The sequence below is a fragment of the Manis pentadactyla genome, chromosome 3 (assembly GCF_030020395.1).
Source record: "Manis pentadactyla isolate mManPen7 chromosome 3, mManPen7.hap1, whole genome shotgun sequence".
NCBI lineage: Eukaryota > Metazoa > Chordata > Mammalia > Pholidota > Manidae > Manis > Manis pentadactyla.
Window position 1 is genome coordinate 65,243,421 of NC_080021.1, and position 19,174 is coordinate 65,262,594.

Sequence of the window (19,174 nt, forward strand, 5' to 3'; positions counted from 1 at the left end):
AAATATTTTCAGAATACTAGAAATTAACAAAAGACTTCCAGCAATCTGGATAGTGGTTTTTTAAGAAAAACATCTGAATCTTGGTAAGAACAGTGTGCTCTGTGGCATTTTTAGCTGCCCTTTTCCCATTCCTCCTCTCCAGCTTCACAGTAGCCTTGAAAACAGAGAGCACACAATTATAGTGAAAACCAACAGTCTCTCAGCCAGTGGAGGGAGCAGAATGTGTTGGAGTTCCTTTAAAGCTTCATTCCAAGAGAACTGTCATCATTTGACCTGTTAATTCCTTGAAAGATGCTACTTGTAAAGATGTCTAATTAACTGATTCAGAGTTGACCCAGTGTTATAAGTCTTTTCCTCAGGAGCATTTGTCAAAGACAATTATAGGCAATAGTTTAACTTTGAAGCTGCCTAAGGTGATAAATACCAGTTGGGAAAAATAATAGGCTAACCAAAAATTTTAAAAGGAAAAGCTGGGGAATGAGAATTCCATATGGGCTTTGAAAAGCTCTGACATGCTCCTTGGAATTGAAAAGCCACAAACACACATACATTCCCAGAGCTGTGTACATGCTTAGGAAAGACCTGAAAGGCCCTAAACTTTTACTTCTGGCTGACCTTAAGGCTTTGTGCAGGCACAAAGTGAAGGTTAAGGCAGAATTGTAAATTCTTTCGGCTAAGTGTTGAAGTTATGCCCCCAATACACACAGAGAGCCCCTCAGCAAAGACTGGGAGGTTTAGTGGTTCCAGGAATTTAAGCAAATCTCTGTCCAATCAGTAGTGGACAATTCTGCTAACCAAATAGAAGCTGAGGTGGCCACGCATGGCAAAGAATATAGAATTAGTGAAGAAAAGTCACAAAACAAGCAAAAATAACAACAAACAACAATAACAAACCCAGATGAGGAGGATGAATGTGATTTCCAGAGCTGCCACATTACATTATTTTAAATGTCCAGTTATCTACAAAAATTATGAGGCATGCAGAGAAAAAAAATGGTTCATACACAGGAGAAAATAAGCAACCTATAGGAAATTATCCTTAAGGAAGCCTAGATATTAAACTTACTAGACAAATACTTCAAATTGGCAACTTTAAATATGTTCAAAGAACTGATAAAAGAAAACCATGTCTAAAGACTAACAGTGTGAGAATAATATCTCACCAAATCAAGAATATCAACAGAGACAAAAATTATAAAAATAAAACAAAAATAAATTCCCATTTGAAAATACATAAATTTAAATGAAAAATTTACTAGAGTTTTTAACAGGAGATTTGAAGAGCCAGAAAAAAGAACCAGTAAACTAGAAGACAACTGAATTGAGAGTATCCAATCTGAGGAACAGAAATAAAAATTAGTTAAAAATATAAAAGAGACTCAGACAATAAATGAAAAAACACATCCCATGCTCATAGATAGGAAGAATTAATATTGTTAAAATGGCCATCCTGCCTAAACCAATCCTATCAATGCAATTCCTATCAAAATACCAACAGCACTCCTCAATGAACTACAGCAAATCATTCTAAAATTCACATGAAATCACAAAAGACCCTGAATAGCCAAAACAATCCTGAGAAGGAAGAAAAAAGCTGGGGGGATTACACTTCCCAACTTTAAGCTCTACTACAAAGTCACAGTCATCAACACAGTTTGGTACTGGCACAAGAATAGAACAATAGACCAATGGAACAGACTAGAAAGCCCAGATACAAACCCAACCATATATGGTCAAATAATATACAATAAAGGAGCTATGGACATACAATGGGGAAATGATAGCCTCTTCAACAAATGGAGTTGGCAAAACTGGACAGCTATATGCAAGAGAATGAAACTGGATTATTGTTTAACCCCATACACAAAAGTAAACTCGAAATGGATCAAAGACCTGAATGTAAATCATGAAACCATAAAACTCTTAGAAGACAACATAGGCAAAAATCTCCTGAATATAAACATGAGCAACTTCTTCCTGAATGCATCTCCTCAAGCAAGGGAAACAAAAGCAAAAATGAATACATGGGACTACAACAAACTAAAAAGCTTCTGTACAGCAAAGGACACCATCAACAGAACAAAAAGGCATCCTACAGTATGGGAGAATATATTTGTAAACTACATATCCAACAAGGGGTTAACATCCAAAAATATAAAGAACTCACACACCTCAACACCCAAAAAGCAAATAACCTGATTAAAAAATGGGCAGAGGATATGAAGAGACAATTCTGCAAAGAAGAAATTCAGATGGTCAACAGACACATGAAAAGATGCTCCACATCACTAATCATTAGGGAAATGCAAATTAAAACCACAATGAGATATCACCTCATACCACTAAGGATAGCCAGCATTGAAAAGACTAAGAACAACAAATGCTGGAGAGGGTGCGGAGAAAGGGGAACCCTCCTACACTGCTGGTGGGAATATAAGCTAGTTCAACCATTGTGGAAAGCAATATGGAGGTTCCTCAAAAAACTAAAAATAGAAATACCATTTGACCTGGGAACCCCACTCCTTGGAATTTACACAAAGAATACAATTCTCATATTCAAAAAGACATATGCACCCCTATGTTTATCACAGCACTATTTACAATAGCCAAGAAATATAAGCAACCTAAGTGTCCATCAGTAGATGAATGGATAAAGAAGATGTGGTACATATACACAATGGAATATTATTCTGCCATAAGAAAGAAACAAATCCTACCATTTGCAACAACATGGATGGAGCTGGAGTATATTATGCTCAGTGAAATAAGCCAGGCAGAGAAAGACAAGTGTCAAATGATTTCCCTCATTTGTGGAGTATAACAACAAAGTAAAACTGAAGGAACAAAACAGCAGCAGACTCACAGACTCCAAGAAGGTACTAGTGGTTACCAAAGCAGGGGGTGGGGCGGGTGGGAGGGGGAAGGGGATTGAGGAGTATTATGTTTAGTACACATGGTGTGAGGAGTCACGGGGAAGACAGTGTAGCACAGAGAAGGCAAATAGTGAGTCCGTGTCATCTTGCTACACTGATGGACAGTGACTGCAATAGGGTATGGGTGGGGACTTGATCATATGGGTAAATGTAATAACCACATTGTTTTTTTCATGTGAAACCTTCCCAAGAATGTATATCATAATACCTTAATTAAAAAAAAGAGAGAGACTAAGGGACATGCAGGACACAAACACACTATATGTATTATGGGAGGCCCAAAAGAAGAGGAGAGAGGGAAAGAGGCACAAAGAATATTTGAATAAATCATATGTTGGGGAACAACCCTGAGAATATATGACTGCCAAGTATACCATGAGCTCGACCCCAGCAATTGGAGGCTCCTCATCCTTTTCCCTATCCTTGGAATGTGGGTTCTATCTGCCTTCCCCTCTCCCAGAGACTGCTTCAAGGATATAGCCCTGAGATACTGATGTGGTGTTGAGACTATCTGGACCATATACATGACTGAACCCAGTTAAGGCTTTATAACACTTCTAAGATTTAGTGGGTAGGTATAGAGATCTACTCATCTTTCAGCTGCCTAAGACAAACTTCATATGTAAGCTCCCTTTGCTTATTAAAACTGCCATCTACTAACTTGGAGTAGTTTGCATCATTCTTGGGTGTCTCCCTACCCTCTGCGTAAGGGGCCAGTTTCAGATTACACTTGGGAAAGAGCTTGCAGGCCAACATAATGACTAAAACCTTCACACATTTGATGAGAGGCATGAATCTACATATCCCAGAAACTCAACAAGGTATGGTAGAATAAATTCAGATATCCACACTGAGAAACATCTAAATTAAACTGTTAAAAGGCAAAGAGAAAGAGGGAGCCTTGAAAATAGCAAGAGAGAAATGACTCACCACATAAAAGAGATCTCTATAAAATTGAAAGCTGATTTCTTACCAGAAACCATGGAGACCACAGGTAGTGAGATGGAGTATTAAAAATTGCTGAAAGAAAAATATTCAATATCCAACAAAGCTATTTTTCAAAGATGAATAGCAAATTAAAACATTTTCACATTAAAAAAAAAAAACAAAATTTTCATTAGCTATCTTGTCCTACAAGATAAAGGGAGTCCTGTAGTCTAAAAATAAAGGACACTAGACAGTAACTCAAGTCCCTGAATCCAGATAAAGAAAAAAAACAGCACTGGTAAAGGTAGCTACATAGATAAACATAAAAGATATTTTAAATATTTTTTGTTGTTTTTAACTCTCCTATTTGATTTAAAAGAGCTGCATACAGCAATAATTATAAATCTGTGCCAACAGGCTTTCAAATACATAAAGATATAATTTGTATATAATAACAGAACAAACAAGGGGAAAAGAACAGAGTCTTGAGGAGCAAACTTTTTGTATGCTATTTAAGTTAGTACTAATCTGAAACTGCTCATTATAAATTAAAATATTAATTGGAATTCCCAGAACAAAAAAAGAAAATAATTCCAAAAATATATATGCAAAAGAAATGACAAGATAATTAAGTGGTACACTATAAAATATATTTTTAACACAAAAGAAGGCAATAATAGAAGAATAGAGAAATTAAAAAGACATAAGATATGTAAAAAGATATTAAGATGGCAGTCATAAACCTACGTCACTAGTAGTTGCATTTTATATAAATAGAGTAAAGGCAGAAATTGGCAGAATGCAGTAAAAAAATATGATCCTACTATATGTTCTAGATCCCATGACATGAATAGGTTGAAAATAAATATATGAAAAAAGATATAGCTTGCAAATAGTTACTAAAAGAGCTAGAATGGCCATACTTATATCAGACAAAATAGACTTTAAAACATTATTTACTAGATTAAAGAAAAAAATCATCATCATCATGTCACTCCATCAAGAAAATATAACAATTATAAACTTATATGAACCTAACAACAGAGCTCAAACATGCAGCAAAAGCTGTCAGAATTAAAGGAATAAATAGAAAAATTCAATAATAACAGTTGGAACTGTAGTATACCATTTTTGATAATGGGTAGAACTAGAAAGAAAATTAACAAAGTAATTGAAAAGACATTTCTCCAAAGATATGCAAATGACTAAAGACCACATAAAAAGATGTTGAACATCACTAATCATTAGAGAAATGCAAATCAAACAATAATGCGACATCACTTCATACCCACTAGGTTGACTATCATCAAAACAAAGGACAAAAAAAGTGTAGGTGAGGATGTAGAGAAATTGGAACCTTTCTACATTGCTTCTGGAAATATAAAATGGTATAGCCACCTTGGGAAACAATGTGATATATTTTCAAAAAGTTAATATAGATTTATCATATGACTCAGCATTTCCACCTCTAAATATATACTCAAGAAACTTGAGATCATATGTTCACACAAAAGCTTGTACACAACATTCATAGCATTATTATTCATAATAGCCAAAAAGTGGAAACAACCCAAATGTCTGTCAATTGATTGACAAATAAACAAAATTTGGTATATACATACAATGGAATTTTATCTGGCCATATAAAAATGAAGTACCAATATATGTTAAAACTTGGATAAATCTAGAAAAACATTGTATTAGTGAAATAAACCAGAAAGGTGTGTGGCTTTTATGGATGGCTTATAAATGGAATTAGATTCCATTTATGTAATAATGCCCAGAATAGACAAATACATAGAGACAGAAAGATTAGTGGTTTCCAGGAATTGTGGAGCAGCGGTTTCCAGGAGGTAGGGAGTGACTGCAAATTGTTAGGGGGGTTTCATTTTGGGATGATGAAAATGCTTGGGAAATACATAATGGCAATTGTTACACAACCTTGTGAATATACTAAAAACCAATGAATTGCACATTTGTAATTTTATGACCAATGAGTTTTATGGTATGAGAATTACATTTCTTTTAAAATATTCAGTGGTTATATCCATCTGAGCAATGTGAAGAAAAATTTGTAATTAAAATTTATATTTTTTCAGCCAAGTAGCATAATATTATTAAAATAAAGTAAGAAAAGTTAATATGTTGATAAATTACTTGGGGTACTTTCCTTCCTGGATAGCCTTATTTTTCCATGAGTTCTCCAATGAGGACTAAATTTCAAGAACAATGAGAGTCACTATTCCTTTATAATTTAAATATTCCCAATTTAAGCCCAGAGTGCCTAGCATTACTCATTACCCTGCTTAGTAAATTCTCTAGGATTAACATTCTTTGTCCAAGAGCATTATGTACAGGGTAGGCCAGCAGGCTGGAGACAGACAGAAGAACTTCAGTACAAGTCTCAAAGCAGTCTCCCGGAAGAATTTCCTCTTCTGGTGGTAGGGGGTGGAGGGGGAGAGGGGGTATCAAATCTTTTTCTTTTAAGACAGTCACTGGATCAGATAGGGTGACTTCTTACAGAGGATAATCTGTTTTATTCAAAGTCTGCTGATTTAAATGTTAAGTTCATCTAAAAAAAAAATCCTTCATCAAAACATCTAGAATAATGTTTGACCAAATATTTGGGTACTGGGGCCTCACCAAGTACACACATAAAATTAACCATCATGGGCATGATATGGTAATAAGAGCGCTAGAGCCTTTCCTTGGAACGCTGAGTTCCCTTTCAACTATCTCTGCGACTCTCAGGAAGGGACTTTGCCTCCCTTAACCTTGATACCTTTATCATAAAATGTGGGACCACATGGAAATTTAGTGTGCCGAATGAGAAAATAAGGGTATGGTGGGGTGGGAGGGCAATCTGACCTAACTTTCCTCCCCATTAAACCATACATCACATGCCAGTGAGCACCCTAGGGCTAATAATGAGAAATCAGAGACTTATTATTGATTTAAAATACCCAATATTTGCTGTGTTCTAAATGGCTTCGGAACACATTGAAAGAAATCTGCTAATACCTCCAGGTAGCCTAAATGTTGAAGAATAGTTTGTATTTATATATGTATGAACACATGCATTTATGTATTTTGTTTTTAAGGCCACTTAACATAGACAAAGCACAACTGAAAAATATAAGAAATATATAGATTCTTCCACATTGTATTCTATTGTCAGTGGCACTTTCGGTTTGTTTAACACAGTGGTACTGCATCTTTGCAGTTTGCCCTCTCCGCTTACCTCAAAAATAAATGTATGCCTTCATTTTGCCTCCCTCCTGCATATCCTGGGTCCCCAACTATAGAAGCTTCATCTAAATCTCCAAGAGAGTCTCCCCTAAACTCCATGTTCCTAAATTGACTCTCTACTTATCAAAACCTAATGAACACATTAATAGCTCATTCTTTTAATTTCTTGTTCCCAAGGATGAAACAGGTAATTTTATCAAGATTCAATTATTTTAACTGAAAACACCTAGATGTCAATGCCTGTTCTAGGTAACTTCATGTGTTGAGGGGTATAAGTGCTAATCAGTCAACCTCATCGGGGCCTTTACCACTGCTTTGAAATACTTTTTCTTACGCCTAGTCGGATCCCTCTTATATTCTCCAAAATGGTTTCTCCCCACATTTCCTACTTCTGTTAGATACCTCATGCTTACTCACCTATTCTAAGTTAAGAACCTTAATTTATATTCCACTGAGGAAACAAAGACCATCAGAGGCTGACCTCTTTAAATTCATATACAAACCTCTACTGATCTACAGTAACATCCCACATAATTCTTTTTCATCTCATTTCAGTTGGAAGTTGTACGTCCTGTTCTTCAAAGCCAATCCCCACCCTCTACCTCCTCTGGACACTTGGTCCATAGCTTATTTCCCTCTGTTTCTCATATTTTTAAAATCTTAAATCTCTTCCTCAAAATACATGTGCACTTAAGCAACTCTCACCCTTAAAAACAAAACAGAAAGAAAACAGTTTCCTACTAAAGGGTAATTTTGAAGACTTCCACTTGTGGCCAAGATTGATGATAAGTAAGACACTTCCATCTAAAACAACCACAAAACAAAAAAACAAAAAAATGAAACAAGAGTTGTCAAAACAATGGCATGAAGCAATGAAGGACAGCAGACCCTAAGAGACAGGAAACACGGCAACTCGAGACTTGCTGCAATTGTCCCAGCATTTGCCACGACAGGGGTTTCCAGGTTGAGGAGCAGAGAGGGAGAACCAAGGCAGACTCCCTGAGTGGAGAAGACAGAACTAAGAGGAGGGATGACAGCTAGATTTCACAGGAAAGAGTACTAGAGAGAGAATGCTGGAGATCTGCAGAGGGTTGTGCTGAAGTGTTCAGTGAATCGGCACAAGCACATGAGAGAAGTACCACAGGCTGAAGGAAGGAAGACCCACCAACAGAGAGGAAAGGGAACAGTGCTAGGTATCACACAGGGCCAGAAATAACACCTGCTCCAGTCAAACTGGAAAATACCATGATTCACAGGGCACTGGAGTCTTGCCTCAGTAGGGGGAATAATTAGCCCAAAAAGGAGCACTGCTCTGATTCCTTCTATCCAACTTCCAAGCAAGACTGAAAAGAATGACACCATTGCAAAGCATTTTAATTGCATCTCAAAGATCAGTAATATTTACAGGAGTATGAAGATACCCAACAGGTAAAATTCCCAGCACCCAACAGGCAAATTTCACAATGTCTGGCATCCAAACAAAAGTTAACAATAACGCAAAGAAGGAAAGTGTGGCCCATTAAGAGAAATTAAGAGAAAAAAAAACAAGTGAAACCAACCCAGTTCTAGACCATATGCTGGCTGGGCCTGCTTCCCTTGCCTCCTTAGTGGTTGTATTCACTAAGGTGGAGCCCTGCTTCAGCATCCTAATTTAAGCAGTGCCCAAGGTCAGCTGCATTCCTCTTACCTGCAAAAGAACTCAATTCCTGGGTGCTCCTGTCTAAAGAAGACTTCAGTGATCTACCTGAAGCTTCAACCCATTCAACATTCAGTTTCTGTTCAACTCCTGGTCCACAGAAGTGTATTTTTGCTTTTGAAAATGGCTCTTTTTTTTGTTTTTTTTTTTCTAGTTTTACACCTTAATTCTTACGGCCATGTGTTTGAAGCATAAGGTAGCTTCATAATGTGACTTCATCATACTATCTCACCCACAAGTCCCCACCCATTATTTCCTGAATCTCCTACCTTGGTTTCGGTAACATGGCTGTATCTTGGTTTTCCTCTCACCTAGCCTATTATGCCCTTTTCTGTTCAACCATCAGATGTTTGGACCTTTAATGGCTCCATTCTCCCCTTACTCTGTGATAAAGGTTTAATCTGAGACTCTGTAGGTCTATGATCCCTTGAAATTTTATGAAAATTCTTAGTTTTTTTCAATTGGGAAAAAAAGTGACAAATGATATTTAAAGCTGGATTTCACTTTATAAGGAGACATCTCATTGCTGTGGTAGTTATAATACATGTAATTTCTCAGATATTTAGAATTAACTTTGGGGTTGTGGCTAGTATAGCACATGACAAGTAAACAGACATATGAGCAACATCTGAAAACAGGAAATACTCTTTAGAAGTACGTAACTGTGTCCCTGTAAATTGACAATAAGGGAGAACAAGTAGGAATAAACTGAGTTGGTAAAATGAAGGGCAAAAAATGGGTTGAGTGTGCCATTTGTTATGGGTGAAGACTGGATTGTGTTCATGTGATTGTGTTTTCAATCACCAAATATTTAGGTAGTGCCTTTCATAAGCTGCTAGACCCTGGGGATACCCAGATGAACAAGGCATAGTTTCTTTCTTCAGTGAGCTTACAGCTTGGTCTTTTTTCTTTCTTATTTCAATTCTGCTCCTCTCTTCCCTAAAGGAAGTTGCCTGAGTGTGGTAATCTAAGAGGGTCAGGATGACGAAGCAAGGCGTGAGGATACCTTATCAAATTCTGTTTCCATCAGCCTCAAGGAGTTCTCCTTTGAGACTGAAGCCTAAAGAGGCATGTAGCAGGGTGGTCCTTTCCCCCTCCCACCTGCACACTAATCTGCTCATTATCCTTGCTAATTGGGCAGAGCAGCACAAATAAGGCAAAGGAACATCAAGAAAAAGTGGGCACACTTCCTAAAACACATCCCTGTTCTCTGGTCCCCTAGGAGGTCAGAGGGGCTTGGGGCTAGAGAAACAGAGCTTGTATATAAACAAGCCAGGCCCCTCTTTTACAGAAGAGTTGGGTGAGGGACCCGTTGACAAAGTGTACGGATTCCCTGCTCCCTGACACGACAAAGTATCTATTACATGAGAACTTCCTTCTGGCGCCAGGAGGCATTTAGTTTTCCCTCGGTTTTGTGTAGGGGATGAGGGCTGGGCCAGGGCGGTTGGAGGGCAACAGAGTATTTTCACGTTTCCAAAGTACTGCCAATAAAAATCAATAGTAAAGGAAAAATCTCCTGAGACAAGTTTCTTAGCTTCTGCCTAACAGTGAAAGGCTGTCTCAAGGGATTTTTAAAAATAATATGGCTGTCAGACCCACCAGGCACAACCCAGACTAGCTTACCATCAGGATTCTCCAAATCAGTGAGGTTCAGATTTCTGCAAACAGGCCTCCAAAGGAGGTCTTCACCACAGGACTTTCTCTTTCTGAGGGCCGAGCTGCTTTGCTAATGCAGTTTTCGAAGTCATTTGCCAGAGACACACAGCGTTCCTGTTGGAATGTGGGGTTTGTGAACAGCTACACTTTGGTGTCAGCTCCCAAATCTGTTAATACTTAAAAAAAAAAGTATTTTCCCAAAGTCGCCCACATTTGTAGCTGTCAAGACAATCAATCAGGATTTTTTCTTCTCTCCTGATTGGCAAAGAAAATCAGATCTCTGAGTCTTATCACTTTCCCTCTCCCCTTTTTTCATTCTTAACCCAGGGTTTTCTACCTTCAACCTCTGTAAACTTGATGTGGCCACGCGCAGGCTTCTCTCCACACCAAGGCCTCAGGGGCTCCAAGGAGGCAAACATCTTGCTGCAGGTCTTGGATAAATAAACCACAGCGGAGGTCTGATTGTGTGCTGGACGGCAGAGAACTCCTCCTGTCGGTTCTCACTCTTCCCACAGGCGCCTGACCACGTGGCTGGCCGGCTCCAAAGGACAGCAGTTCCTTACTTTTCAGGGTAGGGAACGTGGGGACACCCCGAACAACCTCAGGGTCTGCAGAGGCTGTAGCTGACTTGAGGCTGGGCCAACACTTCGCAAGGCCACGAAGAAAGCAGATGTCCAGACTGGAGAAAGGCCAGCGTTAACTCTGTGCTTCCCACGTGCAGTCCCTCTGCAACCTGCTCCACCTTGTGACCCACATTCCACGTGACCTGAACACCACCTGACCCGCATGCCGGCACCTTCAGCTCACCGGCCTCGCTGTTAGACCCCGCACCCAGGGCTGTTCTGAAAGGCTGACGAGCTGGGCGTCAGAGCCCTGGCAGACGTCTGCAGGGTGTTCCATCCTGCCTGGGGAATCGCACCCAGCACTGCTCCCTGGCTAAGGTTTCGGTAAAAAAGGGCTGCGGAAATCCAAACAGGAAGCGTTTCCCCCTGTGTTCTAAGGTTGGGTGGATTAGACAAGGCCGGGCACACGTGGTGAAGTACGGGTGAAGTGACAGGGACAAGTGAGAGGAGACGTGATGCAGATGTGTGATCCCTGAGTACTCGTGGTTTTTTCTAGGAGAATGTGCCTTCCGAGTGGCGGGGAGTCAGGCTCGCCAGCACCTGCCAGTAGACACTCAATGCATAGTTGCACAATTAACCCCTGAATTATCCAGTAGAAATATAACATGAGCCACATAGGTAATTCTACTTCTTTAGAGGCTGCATTATAAAAATAAAAACAGGTGAAGTTAATTTTAATAATATATTTCCTTTAATACAATATATTCAAAATATCAGTTTGACATATAATTTTTTAAACTATTACTGGGAGAGTTCACACTATTTTATTCATAGTGTCTTTAAAATATTATGTATTTTACAACACTGTGATGACTAGCCACATAGTGCTCAATAGCCTCGTGAGGCTAGTGGCTTCTGAATTGGCTGGTGCTGATCTAGACTGTTCATTTTTCTAGATCAAAAGATGGGCAATTTCTTCTATTCTGAGCCAGCTGGGTAGCTCAGAATATCAGTAGACTGTGGGGAGACACAACCAAGAAAGTCATGTGGTGGGGGGACTCTATCCATTCAAATGCATTCCTACAACTGTTTCTTAAGCACCTACTTACTACATGTTTTGACTTGGTGTTCAAGATAGACATTGCCCCTGCTCTCCCTGAATCCTAAACACACCTGACCTGCCCAACTTCAAACTTCCTCATGCAGTACTTAAAAGAGTTGGAATGGGGAGTGGCAATAAATGGCCTTTTTTTTCTATGGTCTATAATTATCATCACACTTCATTCTCCCACTTGAGAAAACCAAAGTCTCCATTGTAAAATATTTTAATATATTAAGCACCTTTTCTGTGGTACACCTGAGCATGCTGCTTTTATATACACCACAGTCTCATTTAATCCTTCCAGTAACTCTGATTTAGGGGTTTATCCCAGTATACCAATAGGGAAAGTGAGGCATGGAGAAGTGCTGTGACTTTATGGTGGGAGAACTTGAAGAAAGAAAAAGATTCTGATGCAGTTCTAAAAACATTTTCTTACCCATTTTCCCTCAGTGAGATTCTTCATGAGACCTGTGGGAAAAGCCAGGTGATGAGACTATGCACTTCAGACCCTAGAAGCCTTCAGTTAAAGTAAATGAAACATCCTGGTGCCATCTAAAACCAAGAACAAGCCCTGGAGTACAAAACCCGGGTCAGCTCCGGGCCCTGGCACTTTCTGTGTGATGTTGGCCAAGGCAATTCATAGTAATAAAAATTACTAGCATTTTCCTGATCTTCCATGTATCAGACTCTGGCCCAGACAATTGATCATATACTTCCTCTTCCTCACAACAAGACAGATAGTTTATTTCACAGATTAGGAATCTGGCCCTCAGAAAAATTAAGTTACCAAAGGTCATACAGCCAGGAAGCAGCAGAGTCAGGATTAGAAAATGTTATTAAATACATTAATTGTTCTATAATATAACTTTAGTCCCACCCACCCCCACCGCTTACTTAAAAGAACATCTTAAAGAATTTCAAGACCATCAGTGTATGCCATCAACAACTGTATGTTTATACTACAAATCTAAAAGGTTGTAAAGCACGGGCAGAGGGGAGTTTTTTCCCATTTCCTTTCTTTAAAATATAAAAATAAAGTCTTTATTATTCATTTGCAAATGTGGTAGTTCGCCAAAACAATGAAAACAACTGTGCTTTCAAAAGAGATATTTACACTTGTACTGTTCAGCTCATGGAGCTGTTGTAATCATTGAGAGAGAAGGGAAGGAAAAGTGTTTTGAAAGTGTAAAGAGGTGACGAACATCAGATATAATTACAAACAAGTTAAAGCAAACTGCAACTATGTACTAACATGAAATATATATGAAGGTACATTTCCTAATCATTAGGAGTCTGCAACTTGAAAAAAAAGTAAAGGAATGAAAATATAACTAGAAAGAAATGAAAGGAAAGGGAAAATGAAAGAAAGATAAAATAGCTGTCTTTCTTGAAGAAGAGAGGGATGGAGGGAAGGAGGGACAGAGAGAAGGAAAAAGAAGAAAGGAAGGAAAGAGGGAAAAGAAAAGGAGAAAGGAAAAGTAAAGGAAAGAGCTATAAAAAAAGAAGCAGGAACTGTTGGGGTCAGTTTCTTCAAGAAAATGAAACTGGCTATGACCTGCTTAGTGTTGAGGCTGGGTACAGTTTTTGTGACTGTTTAGAGGAAATCTAGTGCTCTCTTCACCATTAATCTTTTTAAAAGAAAGACTTTGTTCTGCACCTGTATAAACAATCCAGATTTTTAAAACCTGTATGCCTGCCTCTAATGTGTGACACTATGTATGTATACTGATAGCTTCAAGTCATCAATAGGTGATGCAAAAAGCTAGTCTAAGATCTCCCCTTTATACCTTTTTGCTCCCCCTTCTCTCTTTTTTGCTTCCCTCCTTCACCTGGCACACCTAGAGTCAAGTTTAAAGTCCAAGAGCTCCAGGAAAGCTTCTATGCTCTGTCAAATACTCCCTGCATTTTACCAGCCTGGAGAACTGAGAGCCAGTGATCTTCTTTTACTCAACTTATCCTAGAAGGAGCCCCTCTCTCACCCCCGCAACAAAATGACAAAATGTACAAAGAGAAAATCTCTGCAAATGGGGGGAAGCAGGAGGGCCTGTGTGAAACGTCCCTGATGAGAGAGGCAAGGTCTGGAAGAGAAGGTGGACCCACGCCTGCTGTGATGAAGTCAGCCCTGGTCAGCCACCTGCTGTGGCACTTCAGGCACGGAGCCGGGTGCCCCTGTTCTGCGGGAGAGGCCAGCCAACCAGGCTGGCCCCACGACTTCTGCCCACTCCTAGCTGGCTGGACATCCATCTCCCTGCACTTTGCTCAACTTGGGAGCCTGTGGGCTTTTAGGGGAAGGACAAGTAAACACTTAAGTCAAATATGAAGTCTCAGTTTTCTCACTGTACAGTGGGATAATCCTACCTTAACCTCATAGAGTTTTAATTATTTTGTGGTTGCTTTTAGTTCTGTTTTTTTGGTTTAATTACTCAGTGGGCACTCATATTCTGCCTAGCGCAGTGACTGGCACACAGCAGGCACTCAGGAACTGGTCAGGTCTGCTCCCCAAATGAAGTACCCATCTCCAGGCCACTTATTTCAAAGGCCCTTAGGGCTAGGAACTGATGACACAACAGATTTGATTTGTTTTCCCTTGGGGGGAGGGGTGGGGCGTGATATTCCTTGTTGGCATGAAGCGTGATAATTCCGGGTGCTGTTTTGCCTTTTTAAATTTTGGAATGATTGTGCTGACTTAGCATTCTGCACCCAGGAGCGAGCTCTTCAGTAAACAATCTAAAACCTTCATCAGCTCCCTAGGCCATAATTCAGAGAGCTGGGGCAGGAGCCTCCATCTTATGCTTTGTGGTTTTAAAAACAAAATCACGCATGAAACTCTCAAGGCAGTAGTGAATAGCAGCCACAACATCCTGTAGTGTGTGGCCGGAGAGGCAGGTAGCAACCGGAATACAGGGGCCAGGGATTCTAAATGCGGGTTTTGAGTCCATAGTATACTTACCAGCCTGGTGATTTGAAGTACTTTACTATCTATTGCTGCCGCTTAGCTCTGTAAAGTGGAGATAATAATAAAAGTCACAAAAGTTGTTTGAAAATGAAACGAACTGATACAGATAATAGTGCTTTGTAATCATAAATGGATGTTAGAGGAGGAGGATAATTCTTTTGTCAGGAAGCCTTGGATAGGCGCTCATACATCATAAGGGATGAGCTTGGAAAATAGAGTTTAGAAAAGGCGGAAAGCAGCAGAGGTCGTGATCCTGGAGTTTCTACGAGTCTGGCAATCTTCGCCATCTCTAAGATTTGGGGGCCAAAGTGCGGTGGGTACGAACAAGGTCCCCATCTTCCCTGGCCCAGCGCACACTTATCTCGCACTGACAGTCTGAGGGTCCATCGGGCCCCATGGTCCGAATCTCGGCTCAGCCGACTTCCCCTCCCCCGCCCCACCAGCAGATCCTCTGCCGGCAAAAAAGCGGTCCCCACCCCTTCCACGCCTCCGCCCCACCTCTTGCCCACCGTTCCAACTCCCTCTTCTTTGCCCGTGGTGGTTTGTTCCGAGGAGTACAGATAAATAGTCTTGTCAAAAGGCGCAGCTAGCGGTTGTGCGCGCGGAGCCCGGGCCGGGGCGCCGACTTCCCGGCGGCTCTCCGGGGTCAGCGGCAGGGCTCTCTAGCAGCTCCGAGCCTCCCGACCCAGGTCTTTAGTCCTCCTGGGAGTTCTGCCCAGCCCCCGCCTCCGCGAGCGAGAGGAAGGCGGAGACCGCTAGACTGGCCTGGGGGAGGAGGGCGCACGCGCGTGGGCGTCGGGGAGGCAGCGATGTCCACCGGCTCGGTGAGCGACCCCGAAGAGATGGAGCTTCGGGGGCTGCAGAGGGGGTACCCGATCTCCGCCTCCAAGAGGCCGCCCCTCCGCGGCGCCGAGCGCAGCTACATCTCGCCCAGTGACAACTCGTCGGCGGAGGAGGAAGACCCCGACGGCGAGGAGGAGCGATGTGCGCTGGACGCGCCGGGCGGCGCGGGAGGCTGCAAGAGGAAGCGGCCCCGTGTGGCTGGCGGCGGCGGCAAGAAGCCCCTCCCGCCCAAGGGCTCGGCCGCCGAGTGCAAGCAGTCGCAGCGGAACGCGGCCAACGCCCGCGAGCGCGCTCGGATGCGCGTGCTGAGCAAAGCCTTCTCCAGGCTCAAAACTAGCCTGCCCTGGGTGCCCCCCGACACCAAGCTTTCCAAGCTGGACACGCTCCGGTTGGCTTCCAGTTACATCGCGCACCTGCGGCAGCTGCTGCAGGAGGACCGCTACGAGAACGGCTACGTGCACCCGGTGAACCTGGTAGGGGCTTCGCGCGCAACGCCCGGGGCGAGCGGCCGGGAGATGCCCGGGGAGCTCACGTGCGCCGGGCAGAGTCAGCCCTCTGGGAAGAACCCAAAAGGGGGCTTCTGGTACGGGCAGTGAGGAGGCCAGTTTAGTTTCTCCCAAATCACAGGAGGGGCCAGCGAATTTCCTGTAGAACCATCCACCCTTATGTATTTGCATCATTCTAATGATTGTACGTGTCGCTTTGCCCAGTGACAGCTATTGGCTAATATCCTGCTTCCGGGGTGAATCTGGGTTCGATTTGAGTCTACTACCCGGTCGCCGATTGAATGGCAAATCTCCCTCGCCCAACTCTTTCCAGCTAAGAGGCTGATAGGTTTGATTCAACAAGCCATATTTTTTGAAAAGGAAGAGGGAAGGCCGAGCTCTATTTAAAAGTCTTTGGATTTTTTAATTATTGCAGAATAGCAGAGGTTTCCCCTGAAGGGATTCGCTTGGAAAGTCCCTCTCCGACCTGCCAACTCTCCCGGCTTGAGAAAGATCATATCCCAGTTCCTCCTTGGAGCAGAGGGCTGGTGTGTGTGTGACGGGGGAAGGGAAAGGGAATTGTGAAATGACAAAATCCCAGACTTACTCAAGTTTTCACTGAGTTACCGTGAAGGCAAAGTCCAAGATGAAGCATGGACGGACACCTCACATCTCATGTAATCAAAATCCAGTAAAATTAAAATCCTAGTCTAGAGAGAAGACACGAATTCCCAGAACACCGATAAAATCTGAGCTACTCAAAGCCAGGGATATTCCAGGGTTTTTTAGGCGAGCGGTTTCGGTTTGAGACGGTCGTTTCTCCCCCAGTGTCTGACTCTCTTTTTAATTTTACAGACATGGCCTTTCGTAGTCTCGGGAAGACCCGATTCAGACACCAAAGAAGTTACCGCAGCCAACAGATTATGTGGGACCACCGCTTAGATCGAACTCGAACTCACTTGATGGGATCTTGTTGAAGCGCGAGTGTTTGGGGATCGTGGAGAGAAGAGCGACAGCGTGAGAACCCCCAGAGAATGGGAAGAAAGTTCCATTGGATTCTCCTAGATTCTCCCTTACCCCCAGAACTGTGAACACTGAAGGTGGTGGGCGTGGGGGCAGAACCCGAGGGGTGGCGGCGGCTGTCACCAAGGGCTCTGACTGTAAGGCTTCCGCGGATCTGGGAGAAGATCCGTTGCTTCTTCAAAAAGAGCCTCCTTCGGTCTTGAGGGCGCGGACCCAGACTCAACCAGGGCTTTAGTGTATAGTCTAACCCCTGCACTGTGGTCTGCGCCCAGAGTCAAAAGGCCTTTGTAATTGGTTTCCAAGCTGAGCCAGGTGTTTGTATGTGAGGGCACGACTCTGCACAACTCAGCGTGTTACGGTTAGGCCAAGTTAGAACGCGCTCTGGAGGATTGGCTTTAAAGACAGAAGTCTTCCCGTGAGATCCACAACGGAGCATATTTTTAAGTTGTAAAGGGAGAACAGTGGCATATCTGGGTCACGTTTGTGTTGCACGGGACAGCGCCCTTCCAGTGGACAGACGTGCGCTCTCCGCACCGGGAGATATGGAGGCCTGCGTCCAGAGACCACCTGGGCCGAATTTTGCCCACGGCGCTCCGGCTGATGGCCTCCCTGCTGCAGTTAGCCCCCTCCTCCCCGATTGCTCACCTCTTCCTAACCAAGTTTGGGTCTACCCATCTCTCCTTCTGGGCTGGAGCCACGCAGCTCCCACCCCGACCCCCGAACCAGGCTCCTGTCTCTTCGGGCCTCCCTCTACTCCCTTTTCCTGCACCTCCTTGGAGCCACCGATCCCCGATTCCTGACTGTTCTCGCCTGGCCTCCCTCTACAGCTGCGGTCGCCCCTTCCTCCAACTCCCAAGTTCTCCCAAGCCGCTGGGAGCCCGCCACGTAGGCCGCCGAGGCTGTCAGGTGTCTAGTGACAGCAGCTCCCAGACGGCACTACCACAGTAATTAGCAAATGTAAATAAATTTATTTTTTTATGAATAATAAAACGCATTGTGAAAACCGAGTGCCCCTGCGCGCATGAGAATGTGGTCGTTGTGCCTTTTACTAAGTTTGGTCTGGAAGTTAACGATAAAGGTGCCCTCTTGGCTGTGGACGGATTAGGTCCTTGTCGGTGGAATGGTGATGATCGCATTTGCATCACTGCGTTTCCAAGTACAACTTTCATTAATTTTTATGATTTTATTCTCCTCGAGGCAAGGGTTACTGGAGGGTCTTGGGCCCCAAGTGTCTTGGGGCTATGGCCACGTTGAAAGGTATACACTGTACAGAGTAACATAAGTACACAGTTTTCTTACACACACACACACACACACACACACACACACACACACACACACACACAATGATGCTTTGTCCACCCTAAAGCACACTCCAGTGCTTATAATTGCAAGTAGTCCAAGAAGCCCCTACAGCCCACACACTGGACCGGGGGATGGGTCTCAGGTCTTACTGCTGGAATAAAACTATAACACAAGGCACCAATTTGTATGTCTGGAGAGCTGTTCTTTTTTTTTCAAATAATGTTTATACAGCATTTCAAATGTACACAACCTCATTTTCCTTGCTGTCTTCCATTTTCACAGAAAATAATAAGAAAGTCATCATATGGTTTTTTAAATGCTGGTCCTTTTAAAAGCAGCTTTCCAAATGTAGAACATTTAGAAAATTTAGAAAAATGTAAAGGATAAAACTAAACAACTGCCCAATTTGGGGTACATCCATTCTTTCATAATATTG

General features: G+C 42.4%; 1 protein-coding gene and 1 long non-coding RNA gene across 4 annotated transcripts; one reads left to right on the forward strand and one right to left on the reverse strand.

Annotated features, from left to right (window-relative positions):
• Nucleotides 1-10,343: 10,343 nt before the first annotated feature.
• On the reverse strand, nucleotides 10,344-15,126 carry LOC118912819 (uncharacterized). Its single transcript, XR_005024938.2, has 3 exons — nucleotides 15,077-15,126; nucleotides 12,563-12,594; nucleotides 10,344-12,041 (listed from the first exon to the last, which is right to left on the reverse strand). It is a non-coding gene; the product is annotated as an uncharacterized LOC118912819 (long non-coding RNA).
• Nucleotides 15,127-15,592: 466 nt separating this feature from the next.
• Nucleotides 15,593-18,919, forward strand: MSC (musculin). Of its 3 annotated transcripts, none has more exons than XM_036886291.2 (2): nucleotides 15,593-16,398; nucleotides 17,266-18,919. In XM_036886291.2, the coding sequence occupies exons 1-2, from the start codon at nucleotides 15,892-15,894 to the stop codon at nucleotides 17,350-17,352; spliced, it is 594 nt and encodes a 197-aa protein (XP_036742186.1). In that variant the 5' UTR covers nucleotides 15,593-15,891; the 3' UTR covers nucleotides 17,353-18,919. The 3 variants fall into 3 exon arrangements, with proteins under 3 accessions (XP_036742186.1, XP_036742187.1, XP_036742185.1); XM_036886292.2 differs by having other exon boundaries at nucleotides 15,593-16,389; XM_036886290.2 differs by having other exon boundaries at nucleotides 15,593-16,508; nucleotides 17,266-17,368.
• Nucleotides 18,920-19,174: the final 255 nt, after the last annotated feature.